General features: G+C 40.4%; 1 protein-coding gene across 2 annotated transcripts; it reads right to left on the bottom strand.

The window, feature by feature from the left end:
• Positions 1-5,545: 5,545 nt before the first annotated feature.
• Positions 5,546-9,833, bottom strand: LOC149822793 (uncharacterized). Of its 2 annotated transcripts, XM_089980058.1 has the most exons (3): positions 6,788-9,827; positions 5,971-6,500; positions 5,546-5,834 (listed from the first exon to the last, which is right to left on the bottom strand). In XM_089980058.1, the coding sequence occupies exons 1-2, from the start codon at positions 9,609-9,611 to the stop codon at positions 6,013-6,015; spliced, it is 3,312 nt and encodes a 1,103-aa protein (XP_089836184.1). In that variant the 5' UTR covers positions 9,612-9,827; the 3' UTR covers positions 5,546-5,834; positions 5,971-6,012. The 2 variants fall into 2 exon arrangements, with proteins under 2 accessions (XP_089836184.1, XP_089836183.1); XM_089980057.1 differs by having other exon boundaries at positions 5,546-6,500; positions 6,788-9,833.
• Positions 9,834-22,493: the final 12,660 nt, after the last annotated feature.

Consider the following 22,493-nt stretch of genomic DNA (forward strand, 5'->3'; position numbering starts at 1 on the left):
GCCCATCTGTACTAGGTTTGGATGCCTGGCCCAACCACACTATCCTTTTGATGAGCCATGATTGACTGGACTGGCCTGTTCGGCCCATCGATAAAATGGGCCATGCTTGACTGGACTGGCCTGTTCGGCCCATTGATAAAATGGGCCATGCTCGCCGTTGACTGCCACTAGTTAAACCAGCCCATCTTCTTACTATTGCCTTGACCTTATTGACTGCAGATACTACTTCTGCCAACATCTTAGGTAGGGATGGGAGTGGACGGAGTGGGGGACAAGGTCTCCACCCCCACCCCGTCTCAAAATCCTGCCCTCCATTCTTGCACAGGTTTTGATTTTAACCTCCATCCTCGTTTCATGTCCTCCATCCCCGGTCCAAATAGGGTGAGGCCGGTCGGGACCCATTTTTCCTTGGTCCATTGTCATCCCTAAAGAAGGATTGGGGATGGGGCGAGAAGGGAGAAATCTTAAGTCCATCCCGCAGGGGTCTTAATTTTAACCTCCATCCCCGTTAAAATGTCCTCCACCCACCACCACCACCACCAAACCTTCCACTGCTATCCCTAATCTTAGGCCATAATCACAAATATGATCATCAATTCAATGATCGTGTTTTTGCGATAACAATAATTGGACATGTTTCATGGGGAAGGGGGCCGCACCTCTGTTTTCACAACGGATATAATCGGCCTGCCCATAAGGCCCAGCCTTATAATATGACTCAAATGGTTAAAAAAAAAAAAAAAAGATTTACGTCATACACATTTATCAAGATTGAAGGTTAAACATATTGGGAATCATAAACAAATTGATAATTTTAAAACATTATAAAATAGTTTTACTTTATGCTTATAAAAAAAGAAGAGCGCGTTTTAGAGAGAGAGAAAGAGAGCAATTATAATAGTAACTCATTAGTTTTTGAAAAAATTATGATGTGTCATGTAAGTAGCACCTTTTTTTTACAAAAAACTCTATGTAAACGCCCTTACAAAATTTTAATTACATTCTCAACTCACTTCACAAGAATATCAATTAAGAAAAAAATATAAAGCATTCATTTTTTTGCAAATGATACCTTTGGTTCTTGGTTATGTTTTTATAGCTTTTAGGACTTTGTTTTTCATGAAAACAAAACTCTCATACCAACAAGGGGCTCCGCTTGTTTGGTAGGAGTAGGGAGTGCACGTCATCTTGTGTTGGGATGTTGCAAGTTCAAATCCATACGGTATGGTTGTATAACTGGTGGGGCTGGCTAACCCCACCTTGCCTACTTAAAACTCTCTCTCTCTCTCTCAATTATTTAGGGTTGTCAATCGATCGGGTTTGTATTGGGTAGTCGATATCACTCCAACCCGAATTCTCGGGTATATGGATATGAAAAGTATCGACCCGAATAATATACGGGTTGACCCAAACCCGACCCGAGCAATATTTGAGCCAGGTTTTGGGTTATGATTTTTGTCGGGTACCCAACCTGACCCGACTCGACTTTTTTGTTCAGTACCCGGCCGATCCATTTATATATCTTACAGTAAAAGTAAATTTCTAAAATTATGGGGGTTCGACTTTGAGATTCCATTTTTGTGACCTAGCAAAACCCCAACCCAGCCATTTGTTATATGAGCATACCCTATGGGTCGGGTACCCGACCCATTGACAGCCCTAGCTATTACTCCTATCGACAATGCCTAGCTATTCATGACTCGTGGAACAAAGTACGTTTTGACTTCTCTCTCCCTCCTAATTTTTTGCATATTTTCCTTGCATGGGTTAGATATATAGATTTCCCAAAAAAAATTAGGACAATATTGAGATATTCTCCTGCTAAGAATATCCTGATAGTGTTATTTGTGATTATGTTTTAAGAACTCTATGGGATTTGCTAGACCTCGAACTATTTCTAATAAATAGGCATAGCAGCTCTTTCCATTTATATGTTTCTGCATAGTAACCAAAAGCTTCTTAAAACCTGAGAAACTCACTTCTCAAGAAACTCACTTCATAAACATGAAACTTCATGTGAAAAACAGTTCTTAAAAATAGTAATTTTGCTTCCCAAATACAAAAATGAACATCAAGATGCTATAAATGTACTTTAGCTTTCTCAATGTCAAATCCACATATAAGGAGAATTTTTTTTTATAAAAATACTTGAAAATTATTTAAAACTAAGAGCACATGTCTTAGTTATATTTTATGCAAAGCAGGTTATATGTTCCCCCCCGAACAGGGCAGTTAGCTACATCTCATGTTCGGGGGTCCCAAAGAGCACCACGTATGTAAGCATGTGTGTCTCGTATCCCCATGTTTGTCAGCATTAATTAGCGTTGGAGTTTGATGCGATTGCAAAGACTTAAGTACCCTCTCCTCCATTGGTGCAAAAAAAAATGACGATTCTTGAAAATGAGTGGTTGTAAAGACTTAAGTGCCCCAAAGATGATTATTTAAGACCCAGTTTCTGCACTGCAGGATTATCCGAGAAAGAAATCTCCCCTAGAGGAGGCCATGAACATCAACCCTCTCACTCTCTCTCTCCCTTCTATTTCTGCTTCTGTGCACATCCATTAGAAGATCATACATTGCTCCATCAAGCACCGACTGACCTGCACATTGACTGTTGTAGAGCCTGATTCAGAGTTTTTACCCTTACAGGAGGAGGGTTTGGGGGCTCATCCTAGCGTGGGTAGCATCATTCAACTAAATGAGTTGTAGATCCTGATTCAGAGTTTTTATCCTTACAGGAGAGGGGTCTGGGGGCTCCTCCCAGCGTAGGTAGCATCATTCAACTTGTAGAGTTGTGGAGTCTGGTTTAGAGTTTTTACCCTTACAGAAAGGGGGGTCTGAGAGCTCCTCCCAGTGTGGGTATCATCATTCAACTTGAAGAGTTATGGAGTCTGATTCAGAGTTTTTACCCTTTACAGAAGGGGGGTCTGAGGGCTCCTCCCAGCGTGTTCATGGCCTTTTGCCCTTACAGGAGGGGGGTCCGGGGGCTCATCAACCCTCTCACTCTCTCTCTCCCTTTTATTTTTGCTTCTGTGCACATCCATCAGAAGATCCTACATTGCTCCATCAAGCACCGGTTGACCTGCACATTGACTGTTGTGGGTCCTTACTGATGAGCTGCCTTTAAATTTATTCGACTCTGGGTCTTTACTGCACTTGAAGTTGAGTCGTTGTATTTTTTGTTGTTCGGTGGGTGGTGAGGTCCTCCTCTACTCTCTCAAGACTCTTAGCTTGGGCAATCTTTCTTTTGATGATTATGGTTGTAATGTATCTTTGAAGTTAAAATAGAGAATGAAATGATAATAGAAATAGCTGAAAATTTACATAAATAAACTAGACTCAATAACGAAGACACCACTTTTTACGGATTTGGAATATGACCTCCGGTTAGGGAGATATGGCCCTGACAAGTTGGTCCTAATTCGGGTAGCGATTTACAACGATTTGCTTACTGAATAACACTACAAATCGCTATAGCGATTTGCGGAAGACACTACAAATCGCAAATCGCTATAGCGATTTGTAGTGTCTTCCGCAAATCGCTATAGCGATTTGTAGTGTCTTCCGCAAATCACTATAGCGTTTCGTTGGAGACCCGAAAATACTACAAATTGTTGTAGGAAAGCCCGATAATACTACAAATCATTGTTGGAAGGCCCAAAAAAAAATTGGTCGGGGGGCGCGGCCCCCCCTGGACCCCCGCTCGCTGACCGCGCAGCGGGATCCGCGCCGGGGGGAGCCCCCGGACCCCCCTTTTGTAAGGGCAAAAACTCTAAATCAGACACATAAGTAGAGAGAGAAGAGAGAGAGAGTGAGAGGGTTGGTGTTCATGGCCTTCTCCAGGAGGAACTCTTTACCTCCCTTGATTTCTTCTCTAGAGAGAGAGAGAGTTTTACAGTGTTTTACGAAGAAGGAAGAAGAAGAAGATGGCGATGGAGCAATGTAGGATCGTCTGTTGGATGTGCACAGAAGTAGAGAGAGAAGGGAGAGAGAGTGAGAGGGTTGATGTTCATTGCCTTCTTCAGGAAGAACTCTTTGCCTCCCTTGATTTCTTCTCTAGAGAGAGAGAGAGGGTTTTACAGTGTTTTACGGAGAAAGAAGAAGAAGACTTTGAAGAGTCAACATCATCCTCGACTTTCTGGATAAAGGACATGTTTGTCTTTTTTTTGAACAGAGAAAGAAGAAGACTTTGAAGAGTCAACATCATCCTCGACTTTCTAGATGAAGGACATGTTTGTCCTTTTTTTTAACAGAGAAAGAAGAAGAAGACTTTGAAGAGTCAACATCATCCTCGACTTTCTGGATGGAGGACATGTTTGTCCTTTTTTTGAACTGTTTGTTTTTTCTTTTTTGAATGAAGGGCATTTTTGTTATTTTCTCAAACCATCACTTGATGAGAAAAATAGCAAGAAAGGGTACTTAAGTCTTTGCAACAACACCAGAGTCCGATGCAAAGTTATTTCAACATACACGGGAATACGAGCCTCATGTGCTTGTATACGTGGTGCTCATTCAAAGCCCCGAACACAGACGTGGGATTCAGTGAATCATCGGGGGCGAACATACACCACCCTCTCTATTTTATGCTACTTTCTACTTATTTTTATGACCGCTTCTTGCTCGCTTTCCTTTGTACTTCATAATTTTTTTTGGATTTTTTTCCCAAAACCATCCCTGTCTTATGAGTTATTCTCAAAATTATCCTCACCTTATTGATATTCTTAGAATCACCCCTGCCTTTTACTTGGCTATTCCAAATACATCCTTGAGGGGTTAACTGAAACTGTCTACCGCTAGGAAAATGACACTTTTACCCTTATACATGTAATAGATGCATCATATCCATGCAAAGTACCAAGGACACCCTAGTACAGAAAATGGGTTTTCAGGATCTAATTCCAGTTTGTTCTCTAAGGCTTTTGGATGCAAGGTTGAATCTTTCATATCTACATTCTTGCACCAATTACTTAATCTTTTACCAGTATCCAACCGAAGATGGTGCCACTGCCCAGGGCATTAAAGTTGAAGATGAGCTTGTCAATTGTGGGAGATTTGCATGTTAGGGTTCAGGGTATGTTGGTCATTTCATCGACCACTTAACCATGGTCAACATTTGCCCATAGTTAATTCAACTTCACGTTAATGGAAGGATGAATTTGTCCAAAGGGTGAGAAAGGGAAGGGTGATTTTGGCAACAGGAATAAGGCAGGGATGATTTTTGAAAAAATCCTTTTTTTATTAAGAAGGAAAACCCTCATCAAGAACTTCGTCACTTAATGGGCCCACCTCCTTGCGAGGTAAAATTTTGCGCTGAGGATATGACCACCCAGCTTTAGTCGCCCCCGTGGCCAGTGGGGTTAGTTGTGAATGTGTTGAGTTGAAGACCCCGAAACAAATCCCATTGAAGCACTGAACAGATCAAGTTTTAGATTTTCCTTTTTCTCTTATTTTTCCAGCAAGTACGTTAATCCGGCCATTGCAAGTATGCTTTGGCTCATTACACACACAGAGATCACTAAATACAACCAACTATAATTGAATGCTCTTTTCATGAAACACCACAATAAGAAAATCCTTTAAAATTCCTATCTTACAGCTTTTACATAACAAAGCCCAGCTGGATCTTAGCTTAGTGGGGATGGATTCATGACAACTGACCATCCTCATCACTCCCCCTTCTCTCACTAGCCATCCTGATACATCACGTGCACTCATGTGGTGCAAAACCCCTCACCTTCAAAACGTCCAATAATGCATCCATGACTGTCCCTATCCATCCTCTTCACGTGGATGTGGGCGTGTCGTCCCTCCAAACATGTCTGGGCCCCACCACCCTCAACAAAGAGAAAAACCAAACACTTCCTTAACACAGCGTATAACACTACAGCATTGAAAAGAAGCTTTGATTCTTCTATCAATTACTCTTGCTACTATTTACTATTACTAGCTTTCCAATAGCAACTCAATTACCTTTCATGGTTCTCTCTGTCTCTCTTCTTCTTCTCCTCCTCTTCAGTGGATGTTTATCTTGGTAGAAACAGAGGAAGAGTATTGCAGTGAGCAGTTTGAGGAGCCTGGAGGCAACTGAAGTCTAGAACTTGACAGAGTGGAGGAGTACTTTGGAGTAAGATTTTCAGATTGCTTGTACACATCAAGCTTATGTGCATCATCCGGGAAGTCGTGGCGGATCTCCTGGAGGAGGGCTGCTACGTCTTTCATGGTAGGCCGATCGCCGGCATTGTTGCTAATGCACAGCAGTGATATGCCCAATGCTTGTAGCATCTCTTGGATCTGTGAATCTGGCCTGCCTTGGAGCTTAGGATCCAAGATCTCGACAGCATCGTGTTTGCTTCTCAGATGGTCCTTCACCCACTGAACCAAATGCAGGCCTTCTGGGAAGGTCGGATCCAGTGGGTGTTTGCCGGTCAGGACCTCCAGTAGGACTACTCCGAAGCTGTAGACATCACTCTTCTCTGTGATGCGTAACATGGATGCATACTCTGCAGCATGATGTGAACAGAACAGATCCTTTAGGAAACTTGAATTTGCATCAACCAAAAAATTATGAAGTTAGCATGCTTGGGCAAGAGACAGAGTGGAGCTTTATTGATTAATAGCCTATAACAATTCTAAAAGGACAATTAGGAATAAGCAACTAATACATCATTCAATATTAGTTTCATTCACATGAAAAAATTGTAATTGGCTTTGTATCAATAAATCCAGATGCATATATCTCTCTCAGAACATCAATTATAACATAGAAAAATGAAGACATTCTTCTTACCAGGAGCGATGTACCCATATGAACCAGCAAGATGTGGAGACGACCTAGAGTAGCCCATATCATCATCATTCAGTAACTTAGCGAGCCCAAAATCAGCCAAGTAAGGCTCATATCTAGATCCCAACAAAATGTTGTTAGCCTTCACATCCCTATGAAGTATGGGTGGTATGCAGTCATGGTGCAAGTAGGCCAGCCCTTGTGCTGCCCCCAACAAGATGTTGTACCTCATCTCCCATTCTACCACCACACCTTTGGCATTCTCATCATGCAGTAGTGATCCCAAACTGCCATTGGGCATGTAGTCATACAAAAGAACCTTGGTACTTCTATTACTACAGTAGCCCAATAGCCGCACTATGTTCTTGTGCCTTATAGAACCCAATGTGTTTGTCTCAGAAGCAAAGGCTAACTCACTGCATCTCTTGCTAGGCCATAGTCTCTTTACTGCTATGCTGTCACCACTACATATTGATGCTCTGTAAACCACACCAGAACAACCTTTCCCAATGATATTTCCAGGTATGAGACTTCGCAGTATGTCATCAATCGGGATCTCCCGCTTCTGAAAGAGTGTCATGCTCCATGAAGGAGCGATCTCAAGGTCTCCAGTATCATGGGGTGCGCTGGCACGTACTCGGATCAACATGTATAGTGCTAGAAGTAGTAATATGGCCGTGGCACTGAGAAGGAGACTCATTGCCAATTTTAGTATACTGGATCTTGCTGCTGAAGGGATGCGAGAACATGAGTAGCCAGAGATGCACAATGCTGAATTTCCAGTGAGATCACTCAAGGGGAGCTTCTTGAAAAAGGGGGTGTCCGGTAAGGCTCCAGAAAAGTCGTTGAAGCTCACATTAAGTGTGACGAGATTTTGAAGTGTTGACAGCACAGAGAGATCTCCAGTGAGCATATTATAAGACAGATCCAATGTTCCAAGCTTCACAAGGCTGGACAATTCTTGAGGAATTTGTCCTGTGAGGAAGTTCTTGCTTAGATTCAATGAGATCTCCAGAGAGGGGAGTGATCCTAGCTCGGGTGGAATCCCTCCACTGAATCTGTTGCTACTAAGATCCAATAGCTGCAATTTACTACACCGTCCGAGTTCTGCAGGGATTGTGCTGGAGAAGTTGTTGTATCCAAGCATGAGTTTGTTCAAAGAAGTGAGTGAACCAAGTGCTGGAGACAAATCTCCAGTGAGATAGTTCCCTGATATGTCGATAACTTGCAGACCGACCAATCGGCCAATACTTTCAGGTATGTTTCCACCCAGGCTGTTTGAATGAAGATCAAGGAATTGAAGACTAGTGCAAGAAGAGATTTCTGGAGGAATTGATCCAACTAATTGGTTCTGACCCAAATCAAGAAAATTCAAACTGGTCAATTTTCCGATCTCGGCTGGGATTGATCCCGAGAGCCGGTTGCTGCTTGCTCTGAATCGAACCAAGGAAGTACAGTTACCAATGTCTGCCGGGATAGGACCGGAGAGATCATTGGATAGGAGAAGCAATTTTGTGAGGTTTTTCAATGCAAATATCTGTCTTGGAATGGATCCAACAAGACCATTCTGGGAGAGATCAAGTGCCACTAGATTTTCACAATCACCTAGTGTGGATGGAATGCTACCCTCAAGTTTGTTTTTCCACAAATAAAGCAAAGTTAGATTCTTCAGTGTTCCTAACTCTGAAGGTATCTGACCAGTAATCTGATTGTTATCAATCTCAACATGAGTCAGAGCAGTGCAATTGACAAGGTTTGAGGGGATAGAGCCAGAGATCTGATTGACACTCAAAAGGATCTCTTCAAGGTTACCCAAATTCCCAAAACTTTGAGGGATACTTCCTGTTAGAGAATTCATTGAGAAATCAACGACAACCAATGAAGAACAGTTGCCGATTTCGGGCGGGATGGTACCAACCAAGCTATTCTGCCACAGCAGAATATTTTGAAGGTTTGAGAGCCTGCCCAACTCTCTAGGAATTGAACCAGATAGTGAATTCTCATAGAAATATATGCTCTGCAGTTCACCACAGTCCCCTAACTCTTTGGGTATTGGACCTGACAACATGGCTGTGTAGATAGCAAGAGTTTGGAGATTCTTAAGCTGGCCTAGTGTTGTGGGAAGGGGACCAGTGATGCTGGTCTCAGCCAAGCCCAACATGGTAAGCATGGTACAGTTACCAATCTCAGCAGGCAGGGGACCTTGCAGGTTTGCATTACCACCTGCTCTAAAAACCATCAAATTCTTCAAGTTTCCTATGCTTGAAGGTATCACACCATCCAACTGGTTGTCATAGAGGATGAGCCATGAGAGGCTGGGGAGGTTACCAATATCAGCAGGGATGGGCCCTTGCAAGAAATTTGAATTCAAGTACAGTTTCTCTAGCCTAGTGAGCCTGCAAATCTCAGTTGGGATTGCACCATCGATCCCACTGTTGCTGAGGTCAAGGAAGGTCAGCTGAGAGTAATCACCAAACTCTCTTGGGATTGAACCCGTGAGGTTGGTGCCTGACATAACCAAGATTTGCAGAGATTTGAGGGCTGAGAAACCAGAAGGTAGGGGACCATGAAGGGGGAGAGACCTCAGACTCACCTTGACCACTTCTCCATTAGCATTGCAAAGGATGCCAGACCACTTGCAGGGGTTGCCATCAAAAGGATTCCAATCACGGAGGCCTTCAGTTGAACCATTCAGGCTGTTCTTCCATGCTAGGAGAGCTTGTCCCTCTGGGTTCACAGCCTGTATGACCATGAATTCTAATGGAAGAAGAAACAGGAAGAAGGAGAAGAGGGGGAGGGGTGATGGGGGTCCATGCCTCTCTTCCATGGATTTACAGGCATTAGTTACCCGGTGAGGTTGAGAAGAGCAAAGCGGGGAAACCCATGTTTTCTGTATACATACTTAAACCCAGAATCTCCGGATCAAAGAACAGCTAGCTCATCTCATCGAGAGAGAGTAAACCAGATGATTGTATCTTTTCTATTGCTATTTGGAGGGAGCATGTGAGGTGGGACGTGTATGAGGAGGTTGATTTAAACAAGATGCCATGGTTGTGTCCTTTCTTATTTTCTTTTTTATTTTGTGAGAGAGGGGGAGAGAAGGGTAGTTTAATTAAGACACAAGAAACAGAGGAAGACATTATAAAAGAGAGAGAAAGAAAGCATGCGAGCTTGATGTGTTGTTTAATTAAGACATAATAAACAAGAGGAAGGTGCGGTAATAGTGGATCTTTCTTTCTCTTTTCTGCTCTGTTACTTTTGGTCTGTGGGGAGAGGAAGCATGTGAGCTGTGGTTGTTTAATTAACAAATAACAAGGAAAATGGGGGTGAGATGGTGTCCCTTATATATTTTATTTCTTTTACTTTACTATTTTGCTAGAGAGAGAAAGAGAGAGACTTAAGAGGGTAGAGAACATGTGTCACATGGAGTGAAAAGATAAAAAGAGCTTAAGCTTGATATTTTAATTAGCATTATTAATGACAAGTAATAAAATAGATAGTGAGCCAGAGAGAGAGAGATGGGGATGAGTCTAGGTGGGTGGCCTAATGTGTCCACCAATAGGGCCCCTTGGCATTGCCCTTTCCCTATGCTTTTTTTTTTTTGCCTTTTTTTCATACTCATAAATATCGGTTGTTTAAAAAAAAACTCCCGATTTAATCGTGAAATTTTAAATATAATCATAAAAAATAGATATTTTCAAAATATCATGTTTTTATCGTGATATTATCACGTTATTTTCACTGTTTTGCTACAACCCATCAAAAAATGCACATCATCTCTCATTCACCGCAGCCACAGGCCCTCCTCAATTATCTTGTCCATATTAATACCTTTTATCTCTGACATTACTAATAAATTCATGTCATGGAGGTTATTGCCAACTTCCTTCATTGTCTGACTATTTATACATTTTTTGCTTATTAATATTGCTATCACCATTCACGTTATTAGTATTATGTTTATAATAAAAATCATCTCTCTCTCTCTCTCTCTACTGTCGACAACAAAAAATGGTCCACGCAATTTGGCAGATCCACTCTCCACCTGTACCAATCCTATTGAGTGGCGATTTATTGGAGTTTTTTTGTTGATGAAAATAAATCATATTGCAGGGTTTTTTTTATGCATTTTATTTTCTGTCAAGCAAGCAAATGCTGGACCAGCAGACAGGACTTGATGAGCGTTTTTTCGAAATGTAATGAGAAGGTGAGTTATGAATCGCTTTGTATTGCCACTTTCAATGGGAAAGAAATGAGCTCAAATTACACAACTTGCCAAGAAATGAAATGTGAAATGGAAAAATAAAGCACTATTTTTTTCCTTTTTCATAATACATCTGGGGTAATTAAGGGCCCTTTTTGCTTTAATTCTTCTAAAAAAAATTCTTCTCTTTCAGAAAAAGTTGTGGATAAGTACTTTTTTTTTTTTTTTTGAAAGGCAAGCTGGAGTAAGGCAGACCCCACTAGGGGTGGCAATCCTGTCAGGTTGGCGTGTCGGGTTGGCTGGTCAGCATACCTCAACACGAACCCGACCCATTTATTAAACGGGTTGGCTGTGGCAAACACGAACCCGACCCATTTATTAAACGGGTAACCACATGACACGGCTAACCCATTTAATAAATGGGTGGGGTAGGGTTGGCGGGTCAGATTCGGGTAAACGGGTTGGCGTGCGGGTCGGGTAAATGGGTTGGCGGGTCGGGTTTGGGTAAACGGGTTGACCTGCCCGCCTAAATGGGTCAGGCGTTTAATAAATGGATTAGGCGGGTCGACCCGTTTAAGCCAAACCCGAACCCGCCTAAGAAGCTGGTCAGGTTGGCGGGTCGTGTCAGATTTTGCCACCCCTAGACCCCACCAGTTACTATTCAATGTACCGGGGTTTGAACCGGCAACGTCCCACCACATGGAGTAGTGCACTGAGAGATCCAACCAACCAAGCCCCAGTTGGTGTGGATAAGTTCTTGCCTTAGAGGCCCACAAGAGTCAAGAGCTTTGCCTTCCTGATTAGGAGTGATCATGGTTTGTCTCCTGACATGAGATGATCACTGTTCCAAAGCCATGGAAGGTGTTCCTTGCAGGATGGTAGAAGTGGAGCCTACTTTTTAGTAGGCAGGGGGACCTCAAGGGTTTTATTTATTTTTTATTTTTTATTTTTTAAAAGGCAAGCTGGGGTTAGGCGGACACCTACTAGAACAACAGTCGCCTCATGTCGCAGAGGTATTCGATCCGGGGCCTTCAGCTTGACACAGGACCCCACTTACCACATGGGATACCACCTCCGTAGGGCCTCAAAGGTTTCTCCAACTGAAGAGTTAGAAGGGTTTTTCTTAGAAGACAAAAAAAAAAAATCTTATAGGGGATCCAATGAAATGGTTAGGGCCACACTATCATAACAGATGGGTCTAGGCCCAAGCCCTTGCGGAAGCCACCAATGAAAGAATCTCAACTTAAACATCATTTAGGTTAAATAAAACCCGACCCAAACAATATGTGGGTCCGGTTTCAGTTAGGGGTGTCAATGGGTCCGTTTGGTTCAGACTCAGATAGAACCAGACTTGGACCCATTTTTTCGGGTATGGTATCGGGTCCTGACCTGGGTTTAATCGGGTCCACTATAAGAGAAACCATACCTGGACACGATAAAATAATATTTTTTATCATCTTTACATTGAAAAAATGTGGGTCTTAATCAGAACTTGGGTCAGGCCCAAGTCTTGTATACAAATTCATAAACTATACCCAGATCCATGTATTAACCGGACCTTTGGGTCGGGACCCGGGTATTCTTATTTATCACCATACCCGGACCCTATAGGGTTTGGTCCGGGTCAGATTTGGGTAAACTCGATCCGTTAACACCCCTAGCTTGAGCTAAGATTTTTGTAAAATATTCTACCCAACAGTCTTGACTGAGCACTAGTAAGTATTTTTAAGTAAAATACACGTGCCTTAGATACTTTCTAAATAATACAGGTCAAAATTGGGCTTCAATTTTCTTAACCTGACATAACCCGCACCTTAACCCAAACTTAGCTTCTTGTTGTTTAGGCAGGTTTCGTTGGACCTTGATGGGTCATACACCCAATCCATTTGCACCCAAAAGTTAAGTTCCATCTTGTCACTTTCTATACAAAATCAAGTTTGGTTTTAAAAAAAAGGAAGGGAAAAGTTGGCTACCCTCAAGTGTACCATACCCTCTAGTAGAAAGCACCTGTTCTTTTCACATTTTCATGATTTGTTTGCTGATCTAGCCCTACTGATATGATCTACAATGTGTTTTTAGTGAAAATATGTTTCAGAATGCTCAATCATGTTGTATAAGCTCATTTTCTAAGGACTACAAAATGCAACGGTCAACAATGCATGAAAACTTCACTATCAAGAAAATTATATTTCTAGGTCAAAACCATTTAATCCAAAGTGCAACTCTTAATAAATAGACCATACTAATGCTCTCTTTAGGAGTCGTGTTGGAGAGGAGATGAGATGAGGACGAAAGATGGAGGTTAGAGTTGTAGACAATTTTTAGCAAATATGTAATTGAAAATGACCCATTTCCACTCCCAACACCATTTTCATCTCTCAAAACAGTGTTCCCAAACACCTGTAAAGATAGGTGGCATTAACCTCACCCTCATTAAATATCATCTCTACTCTCATCTATGGCCCCAAACTGAACCTAAAAGCATTCCTATGGTGAAAATGGTCACCCTATGAGAATCTAGTCAGACAGTATCATGCTCCAGAGTATAGCCAATCTTTTTTAAAGAAAGAAGCAAACATTTTGGGTACAAATTTATATGTAGCTTTCCATTTTGGTCATGGAAAGGTAGGGGTGTCAACTGGACTGGTTTACCCGGACCCGACCCGAACTAACCCCTATAGGGTCTGCTTATGGTGATAAATAAGAACACCTGATTAAGACCCAGGTTCAGACCCGAAGGTCCGATTAATACATGGACCCGAGTATAGTTTGTAAAATTTTATACCCGATTAAGACCCATAATTTTTCAATGTAAAATGATAAAAAAATATGGTTTTACTGGGTATGGTCTGGGTTTAGTTCATGTAGCTCTTATCTGTCCCGGTATAATTTTCTTATAGCAGACCCGATTAGACCCAGCTCTGGACCTGATACCATCTGATTCACCTAGGTTCGAACCAAACCCTACCCGTTGACACCCCCATGCTATTTAAAGATTTTTTTCGATTGATGGAACGCCTAGTGCAATATTGGTTATTTTAATAGGTTTTTTTTGGGATATGTGCATGGCTTTGTAAACCCTTTTCTGTTAATTGGTGAAATTTTCATTAAGGGACCAATCCTTTACCTCTAATTTGAAAAGAGTCTTATGTTTCTGGTCTTTCCTGCTATGAGCCTCTACTTTTTTAAAGACTGTCAAATAGAGACGTGCTCTTACAATTTGCTGTTAAGTTAACTTGACCCAATTCGTACCTTACTCTTTTCTATAAAGGTACATAAATATTTTTAAACTCTGAAAAGCGATATAGAACACTCAAAAGAATCATATTTTTCATATACTGAGGTTTACAGTCTCTATTTGGCAGCTTTCCAAGAAATCTATAACAAATATCCGAAATTCAGAGAATTGAGGCTCATTTTTTGCAATTAAGAGTAAAATGTTGGCACCTAAATAAAACCTTGTTGGTAAAGGCAAAGGTAGACCAGACCGTAGATGCCTATTCTTGTGCTCTAAACGGGCTGTCCCAATAAGGTAAAAGTGTCACTTTATTACTTCAAACTAATTCCATTGGGTCATCTTTCAAAACTAGGGGTGTGAACTGGTAGGGTTTACCCGGACCCGACCCGTGCCAAACCCTATAAGGTCCGGGTATTGTGATAAATAAGAAAACCCCATAATTACATGGATCCGGGTATAGTTTGTGAAATTTTATGCCTGACCCGAGTTTTCTATTAAGACAAAAAATTTCAATGTAAAAATGATAAAAACATTTATTATTTTACCATGTATGGCCCGGGTCTGGATCATGTAGTTTTTATCGGGTCTGGGTATGATTTCTCTTATGTTGGGTCTGATTAAACTCAAATCTGGACCTGATACCATACCCAAAAATTGGGTCCAGGTCTGATTCTACCTGGGTCCGAACCAAATCGGACCGTTGACACCCCTATTCAAAACTGCAATTTATGGTCGATTTACTTATTATTCCACGTTGGTCTCACATGGGTCTCAATGTGAGGAGTTTTCCTTGTATAAACCATGCAGCCAAAGTCGCCCTATGGTGCCTACAAGATGAGGCTGTCCCTGTGAACTTACACTGCTGATCAAAAGGACTGTGTCAAGAACAATTGGAACAAGGGAAGCAATTATTGGATTGAAGCACATGTCAAGTCCTGCCATTGTTAAAATAATAATAATAATAAATATTGGGTACTGTCATTGTTAAAATAATAATAATAAATATTGGGTACTCCATGTCCAATATTTGTATGAGTACGCGTACTTGTCCCTGTCCTTATGACAGTTGTTATGTCCCCTTCTCTTCATGTATTTAAAATTAACTGGTATTCTTACCATATTAAATGTGTAATATCAAGGATATGCTTGTTACTGAAAAAATCCCCAGCAAACTGGAGCTCGGCTCAGGCTCAACTTGTTGAAGCTCGGCTCGAACTCATCTGACTATATAAACAAGCCGAGTGTGAGCGCAAGACCAGGCTCAGCATACATAAAGAGCCAAGCTTGATCAAGGCTAATGAGCCCAATTAAGCTCAGTTAGCTTGTTTAACATACCTCCATTGACGTATGAATATGTAAAAAAAACAGGTCCTACTCTAATGGGTAAAGCACTGGCCTTAGATTCAAGAGGTGGTGGGTTTAAACTTTAAACCTTGCCCCTTCTCTCAAGCATTTCAGTTTTTTTTTAATTCACCCAGCTCGAGCATATATAGCCAAGTTACAGAAAAAAATATATTGTTTTTTTAGCTGAAAGAAATGAGATGCAAAAAATAATACATGTAAAATATATTTCTTACTACCTAACAATTTTATATAAGTCAAGCCAAGCCAAGTACACACTATTCATATTCAGCTTGTCGAGTCTACTTTACAAGTTTGAACGAGCTCTTTAAAAGCTGAACATTAGCCAATCCATGAGGGGCTCGGCTTGTTTACCAACCCTAACTTGGATACTGGCACTTATGTATTCAACTATACTATAGTCTCTGGCAAATACCTGCATTTTAATTTTTCTTGATTTTTTTCAGATCAAAACCTACGGATATGAAACATGGTTTGTTCAGTCAAAAACATGTTTTGGACTAACCTATTGTGTTGGGTAAGCAGGTTCTTAAGTCCTTCCAAAATCATGTTTTTATGCCTTCATTTAAATTGATCAGATAAAGTTTAGAGGTATGAGTTTTTATTTTAGAAAATGCCACCTATTTTGCGAGTGTCGTTATTGTTTCAAAAAGTTGAATGAATTTTATGTTAATTAAAATATATTAAAGTTAAACTAATCTTATATGAATAATGTTTGTATAAACTCTAGTTTGTCATTCTCATTGTGTACTCTAGCCATATAATGCTTGTTACTATCTGATCTCACCCTTATTAGATTATGGTTAATCTGACGTGAGGACAGTGTGAGACAAATGGATGACCTACTTTTGGTAGAGTGTAAATTCAACACATCAATTATAGTATCAAAGGTTTTGAGTATGGAGTGGAAAGAGTTGATCCAATACTCAACTGGACTGAAGAAAGATCAGGTGCAATGTGATTGCACACTTTTGGTGTGCTGCTGCACCTGATCACCCTCCGACTGCTGTTGGCCCTGTAGCTTACAGGCTGTGTCACAGAGATAGAGGGTAAAAGAGTGAAATCATATTGCACCTTATCCTCCCTCCAGAATGGATCCATGGCAACTAATGATTGAACCTCTCTCTCTCTCTCTCTCTCTCTCTCTCTCTCTCATGTTATCACCAATAAAAAGGGCAGCTCAGTAGCTTTATTGGGAGCACCGCCATGTTGCAATATCTTTTATATTTGTATTGGAATGGTAGTTGGCTTCCCGTACGTGGGAAATTAATGTCATATTTTATATAGCCAAATTATGCTCATATTTCATCACCACCCCACATCTCATTTGATGGAAGTATGAGTAGACCCCACTTGCACATAAGTGAGATGTAGAGTGGAGATTAAAGATGACAGACGATCGGCTATATACGATATGAGCACAACTGCTCTCCGCCATGGCTAATCTTCATACTTGCACTTGAATCAAAAAGACTAAAATGATGTGAAATCCTCAAAACTCTCCTAAATGTGTTGACCTATGGCTCAAATGGCGGGGGAGGTTATATGTCCCCCCCTTGTGTTTGGGGTTCTGACTGAGCGTTGTGTGGCGCTCAGTTGGGTGTATAGGGTGTAAGATAGTGTAGGAGAAGACGCAACACCCTCTCCTCCAATGGGGTCAGATAGGGGTGGCAAAACCTGACACGACCCGCCAACCCGACCCTTAGGCGAGTTCAAGTTGGGCAAAAATGAACCCGTTTAATAAACGGGTCGACCTGCCTAACCCGTTTATTAAACGGGTCGGGTTCGTGTTAGGGGTATGCAACCCTCCAACCCGGCTGACCCGTTTAATAAACGGGTTAGGCGGGCGGGAAAACCCGCCAACCCGACCTGCCAACCTGACCCGCTAACCTGCCAACCTGTTTACCCGACCCAACCAGTTTATTAAGCGGGTTGGCAGGTCGTGTCGGGTTACCCGTTTAATAAACGGGTTGGGTTCGTGTTTGCCACAGCCGACCCGTTTAATAAATGGGATGGGTTCGGGTTGAGGTATGCTGACCCGCCAACCCGACCCGATTGCCACCCCTAGGGCCAGAGGCCCATAATATATAGATCTTAGAACAACTCAAGGTCTGAAATCTAACAACTCAGGACAGTGATCATAAATACAGCAAGCAGAGCCAATACGGTTAGGTCTCTGTTCCTGCGGTAGTTTTTCTGTGTAAATATTAAAAAAAAAAACAATCAAAACATATGAAAAAAAACCCTTTTCTTAGGTTTTGAGAAAAAGAAGTTCAAGCTAACCACTTTCTCAAGTGCTTCCAAACTTGAAAAAGTGCAACCCGAGAAGGTTGACAGTTGATAGAGAATCGATGCCAAATTACCTGAGAAAGTGGGACACGGATTTGACCCCGTGACTGGATTTCTCGGGAATGGTACCTGAGATGGTTGTAAACGTCCTCCAAAACACCCACTTAAATTGTCAAAGACACGATGGGAAAGAGACTTTAAAAGTCATAAGAAAAGTTTGGATCACTTGAGAAAACTATATCCATGAGGGCAGACATTGAAGTGAACAAAGAATACCTTAAAAAAGTTGCATGGAATTCTTGCAAAGAGAATATTTTGAAGATTGCATGGTCAAAAGAAGAGAATCGACTACTGAACATTTGGGGCTCAAGAAGTTCCCATCTTAGTTTCGAGACGACCTAATGCAGGAAAATTAGTGCTTCTGTTTACTTTGTGTGGGCACTGAGGGAGCAAAAGCCTTTTTTCTAAACAGGCACTCAAGATGATCATTTCATCCTTGATGGGAGACTACTAGCATTACTTTGATTGGAAGCAAACTTATGGGATCATCAACAATGACTAAACGGGTCGGATTCGGTTTGGATGCAACTAATCTGGCCGAAAACACTCGAGGGGGCCCTGCCCACCGGAGAGTACACCTAGTTTCGACCTTACGACAAGGGACGGCACCTGTGGGTTTCGAACTTGTGACTTCGCATCAACTTGTGGCATTCACAAGTTGCTACTATATGTACTACATACAACTAAATGGAATTGAACTTGTTGGGATATCAACCCAAATTAATCCGTTTGATATCCCTAATGTCATGATTGATTACTTTCTTGAATCTCTGCCTTACCTTGTGTAATACACTAAATAGAATAGGGAATATTCCATGTATTTGGTAGGTTAAACTTCCAAATAGAAACCCAACATGGGATATAATATATTATGCAAAATTTGCTAATTCTAATCACTTGTTAAAAAAACCTGAAATTTGCACAATGGGAAGCATGTAGTCTTGGAGATGCAATCCTTGGGTTAAGCCAAGTTTGGTCAGTGTATCTCACAAACTAAAGTACTCAGTCTGTGTCTAAAAGCTAGCACCACAAAAACTGGGGTCATTAATCCCAGACATGTGATGGGACCCACACTTTTATATTAATTGCTCTAGTTTATTAGAAAGGTGAATATCAAAATTCTGTCAACCAATATAAATAATATTCAAAAGCCATTGAAAATTTTACAAAAAATGATAATTTAGTGGAGCTAAGGTTATAAAGAACTGCTTAACCTTAGACTGCCCTTTTTCTTTCACATTACATCTTAATATACCAATTACGGAAAATTGGAATATGTAAACTAGTATGAACTAAAATTTTCATAGGGTTTTTTGCAAATCTGACCTGCTTGAAATCAACTATTTGATCATCATAATCCGATCAAGAAATGTGATTTTATATGTTTGAACATTTACAGAAATTTTGAGCTGTTGATTTTCAAGCCTTAAAAGATCCATACATAGTAATGTGATGATCTAAGAGTCTGTTTCTATAAAACCAAACATCTAAATTGCATCTATGGTGAAATTTAAAAATAAAAATAAAAAAGAAAAGTACTGAGTTTACATATTTTACTGGTTTACATATTTCAGTTACCCTACCAACTACACAGTCCTACTTTATGATTTGGCATACCCCAAAAGCTTTTTCAAAGATTATTTATTAGTACCATAAGTATCACCCTTCCTAATTTTTGAAAAGTTTGATTGTTTATTAGTATCATAAACATCACTTATGTGTATGCGTTTATTTATTCATCATAACGTTGAGTTGGCCTTAATTTAGGGGATTCGACGGATATGATCCGTGGGTCATACCCATTTGATTTCACTAGTTCATTTATTAATTTATATTGGCATTAAATTGGAGCCTTTAGAGGAAAGACAGACAATTGACCATGAAGCTCACTTTCATAAGATGCTTTTCTTCAAGGCACTACCAACCTAAGAGTCAATATTATGATTTGTATACACATTTCTACACAGCATCATGTCCCTTCATTGGGCTCTTTTCTCCTTGTATTGAGGCTTAGTGGATTTTTTCAGTGTTGTCAGTATCGGTGGGATTTCGGCCTGAATCGGCCGATACACATTGTATCGCCAAAAATTTGATACGATACTGATCTAAATCGGTTATTTCTTAATAAATATTAAAAATAACTTAAAATTAGTTTTTTAATATTATTGTAATGGCTTTGACACATGTCATGTTCTAATTGACACGTAATATTTTTTTAATTATTTTTTGGCTGATCAGAACGATTCACTTGAGTAAATCGGTATCAGGCCAATTCACCTGAATCGTTATCCAAACGATACAGGTCCGATTCCGATACTGACAACATTGAATGGCTTCTATTCAACCTGCATTCTCCTTGTCATTTCATGGTCGCCCAAGTGGATGTGTTGGCATAAATTTGATGCAAATGGCTAAAATATCTTACTCAGTGTATGACGTGGCATGTTGTGATTGGATAAAAAATGAGTAAAAACAGGGAATTAGGGACCCCACGTAATACTAAACTCCTCCCATAAATAATTACTCATTGCCACTTGGAGAGTACTTGGCACCATGCTAATTTTTAGTAAAAAATTAAACAGCAAAAAGACGACAATATTACGCAATCAGTGCGTGCACCACGATATTTTCAAAAGATATCACCTGTTTTAAAAATATCATGTTTTATCACAATATTATCGTTTTTGTTAACGTGATAAGTATATTTTCTAGATTTTAGTGTTTTTTGTATTTTATATATTTCTTAGCTTTCAAATTTTAAATATACCAATATTTTCTCAGGATTTTCCCCCATTGTTGTCAATATCATTGTTAATCGGCCTCAATTGGCCGATTCGTATCGTACCAGCCAAAAACCGATATGACACGAGATGATTAGGCTTATTTTTAAATATTTATAAAAAATAATTCAAAATATTTTTTATTATTTTACTGACAGATATCATCTGCTGGTTAAAAGTTGGTCGATTCAGCTTGACTTGGTTCAGAGTCTAAGGGCACGTTCGGCTGCTCATTTCAAAACATGATTCTGAATCACAACATGGGGTCTCATGTAGGGGTGGCAATCGGATCGGGTTGGCGGGTTGGTGGGTCAGCATACCTCAACACAAACTCGACCCGTTTATTAAACGGGTCGGCTGTGGCAAACACGAACCCGATCCATTATTAGCGGGTAACCCGACACGGCACGGTTAACCCGTTTAATAAACAGGTCGGGTTGGCGGGTCGGGTTTGGGTAAACGGGTTGACAGGCGGGTTGGCGTGTCGGGTTCGGGTAAACAGGTTGACCCGCCCACCTAACCCGTTTATTAAACGGGTCAGCCGGGTTGGCATACCCCCAACACGAACCTGATCCGTTTAATAAACGGGTTAGGTGGCTAAGAAGCGGGTTGGCGGGTCGTGTCAGATTTTGCCACTCCCAATCTCATGTGATTTTGAATCTCGAGCAAATTAGAAAGTGACTCTCATTTATGAGATTCACTTTCTCACAGCTTACGTTCTGATGCTTATACAAATGAGACTCACTTTCTCATTCAAATGAGAAAGTGAAACTCATATGATCCAACCAAACTTGCCCTAAATAGGCGGATTGTCTGAATAATTTTGAAAATTAATGATTCGGGGCCCATACTGATTCTGACAACATTGATTTTTCCCATAAAAAATTTATTAATTAATCATTAAAAAAAACTGCCAAGAAAATTCCACTAACATGAATTGTTAATATGCTTACGATATAAGTGCAGCAGTGCATTCAGTGAATAGCAGTGGGTGCAAGAGGGCAGCAAAATGAGTGCAATTGCATTAACAGGTTTATTGTTCTTGGTTTATATGCATAGCATTATAAATCTAGAGATAGATGGTCATTGGACCTTTGCTCCGAATCAGACATTTTTTTTGGTACGGATCATTAAAGTAAGATTCTAAAAAGTATTCAGATCAGATTCAGATTTACACATGCATACCATTTTCAAATTTGGATTAGATTTGAAACAGTGTTTTATATCAGATCTATGTTTGGATTTGTAACTAATCTAATCCACTTACTCATTTTACATGTAAAAACCTTGATTTTGGTCACTTTTTACCAGATCCAATTTCAAAATATATATTTCAGATTCAGATTTAATCTTAGGTTATTGGATCTTATTCAATTTCATACTCAGATTCAGATCAATTGCACAAAATTCTTATTCAGATTTAGATACTAGATAGGATTCGGCCCATATCCGATCCTTCTGTGACCATAATGCGGAGCCCTGCCTCATCACATGTCATTATATCATCAAGATAAAAGAATATCTTTCTATCTAATATCTATCTATTAGAAAAGTTGAGAATTCATGAACTTGGTTAGCATACATTTTTTGTGGACGCCAGATGTGTCTTGAGAGGAAGCAAATTGTTTTAACATGTGCAGCCTCTTAGTTCTTGGAGATCATCTAGTTGGCTCATTACCCCCAGCCATTTTCATGAAAAAGAAAAAGGAAAAGCCAATTTTCTCTTAATTTCCCACATAAAATATTGCGGGTATGTTTGAATCATAGTTTTAAAAC

The sequence above is a fragment of the Nuphar pumila genome, chromosome 11, assembly GCF_984573655.1.
Source record: "Nuphar pumila chromosome 11, dmNupPumi1.hap1.1, whole genome shotgun sequence".
Taxonomy (NCBI): domain Eukaryota; kingdom Viridiplantae; phylum Streptophyta; class Magnoliopsida; order Nymphaeales; family Nymphaeaceae; genus Nuphar; species Nuphar pumila.

Coding starts and splice junctions, on each gene's coding strand:
- LOC149822793 (XM_089980057.1), bottom strand. CDS start 9,611: ATGGAAGAGAGGCATGGACCCCCATCACCCCTCCCCCTCTTCTCCTTC. Junction 6,501..6,787: donor ATATGGGTACATCGCTCCTG/GTAAGAAGAATG, acceptor ATCATGCTGCAG/AGTATGCATCCATGTTACGC.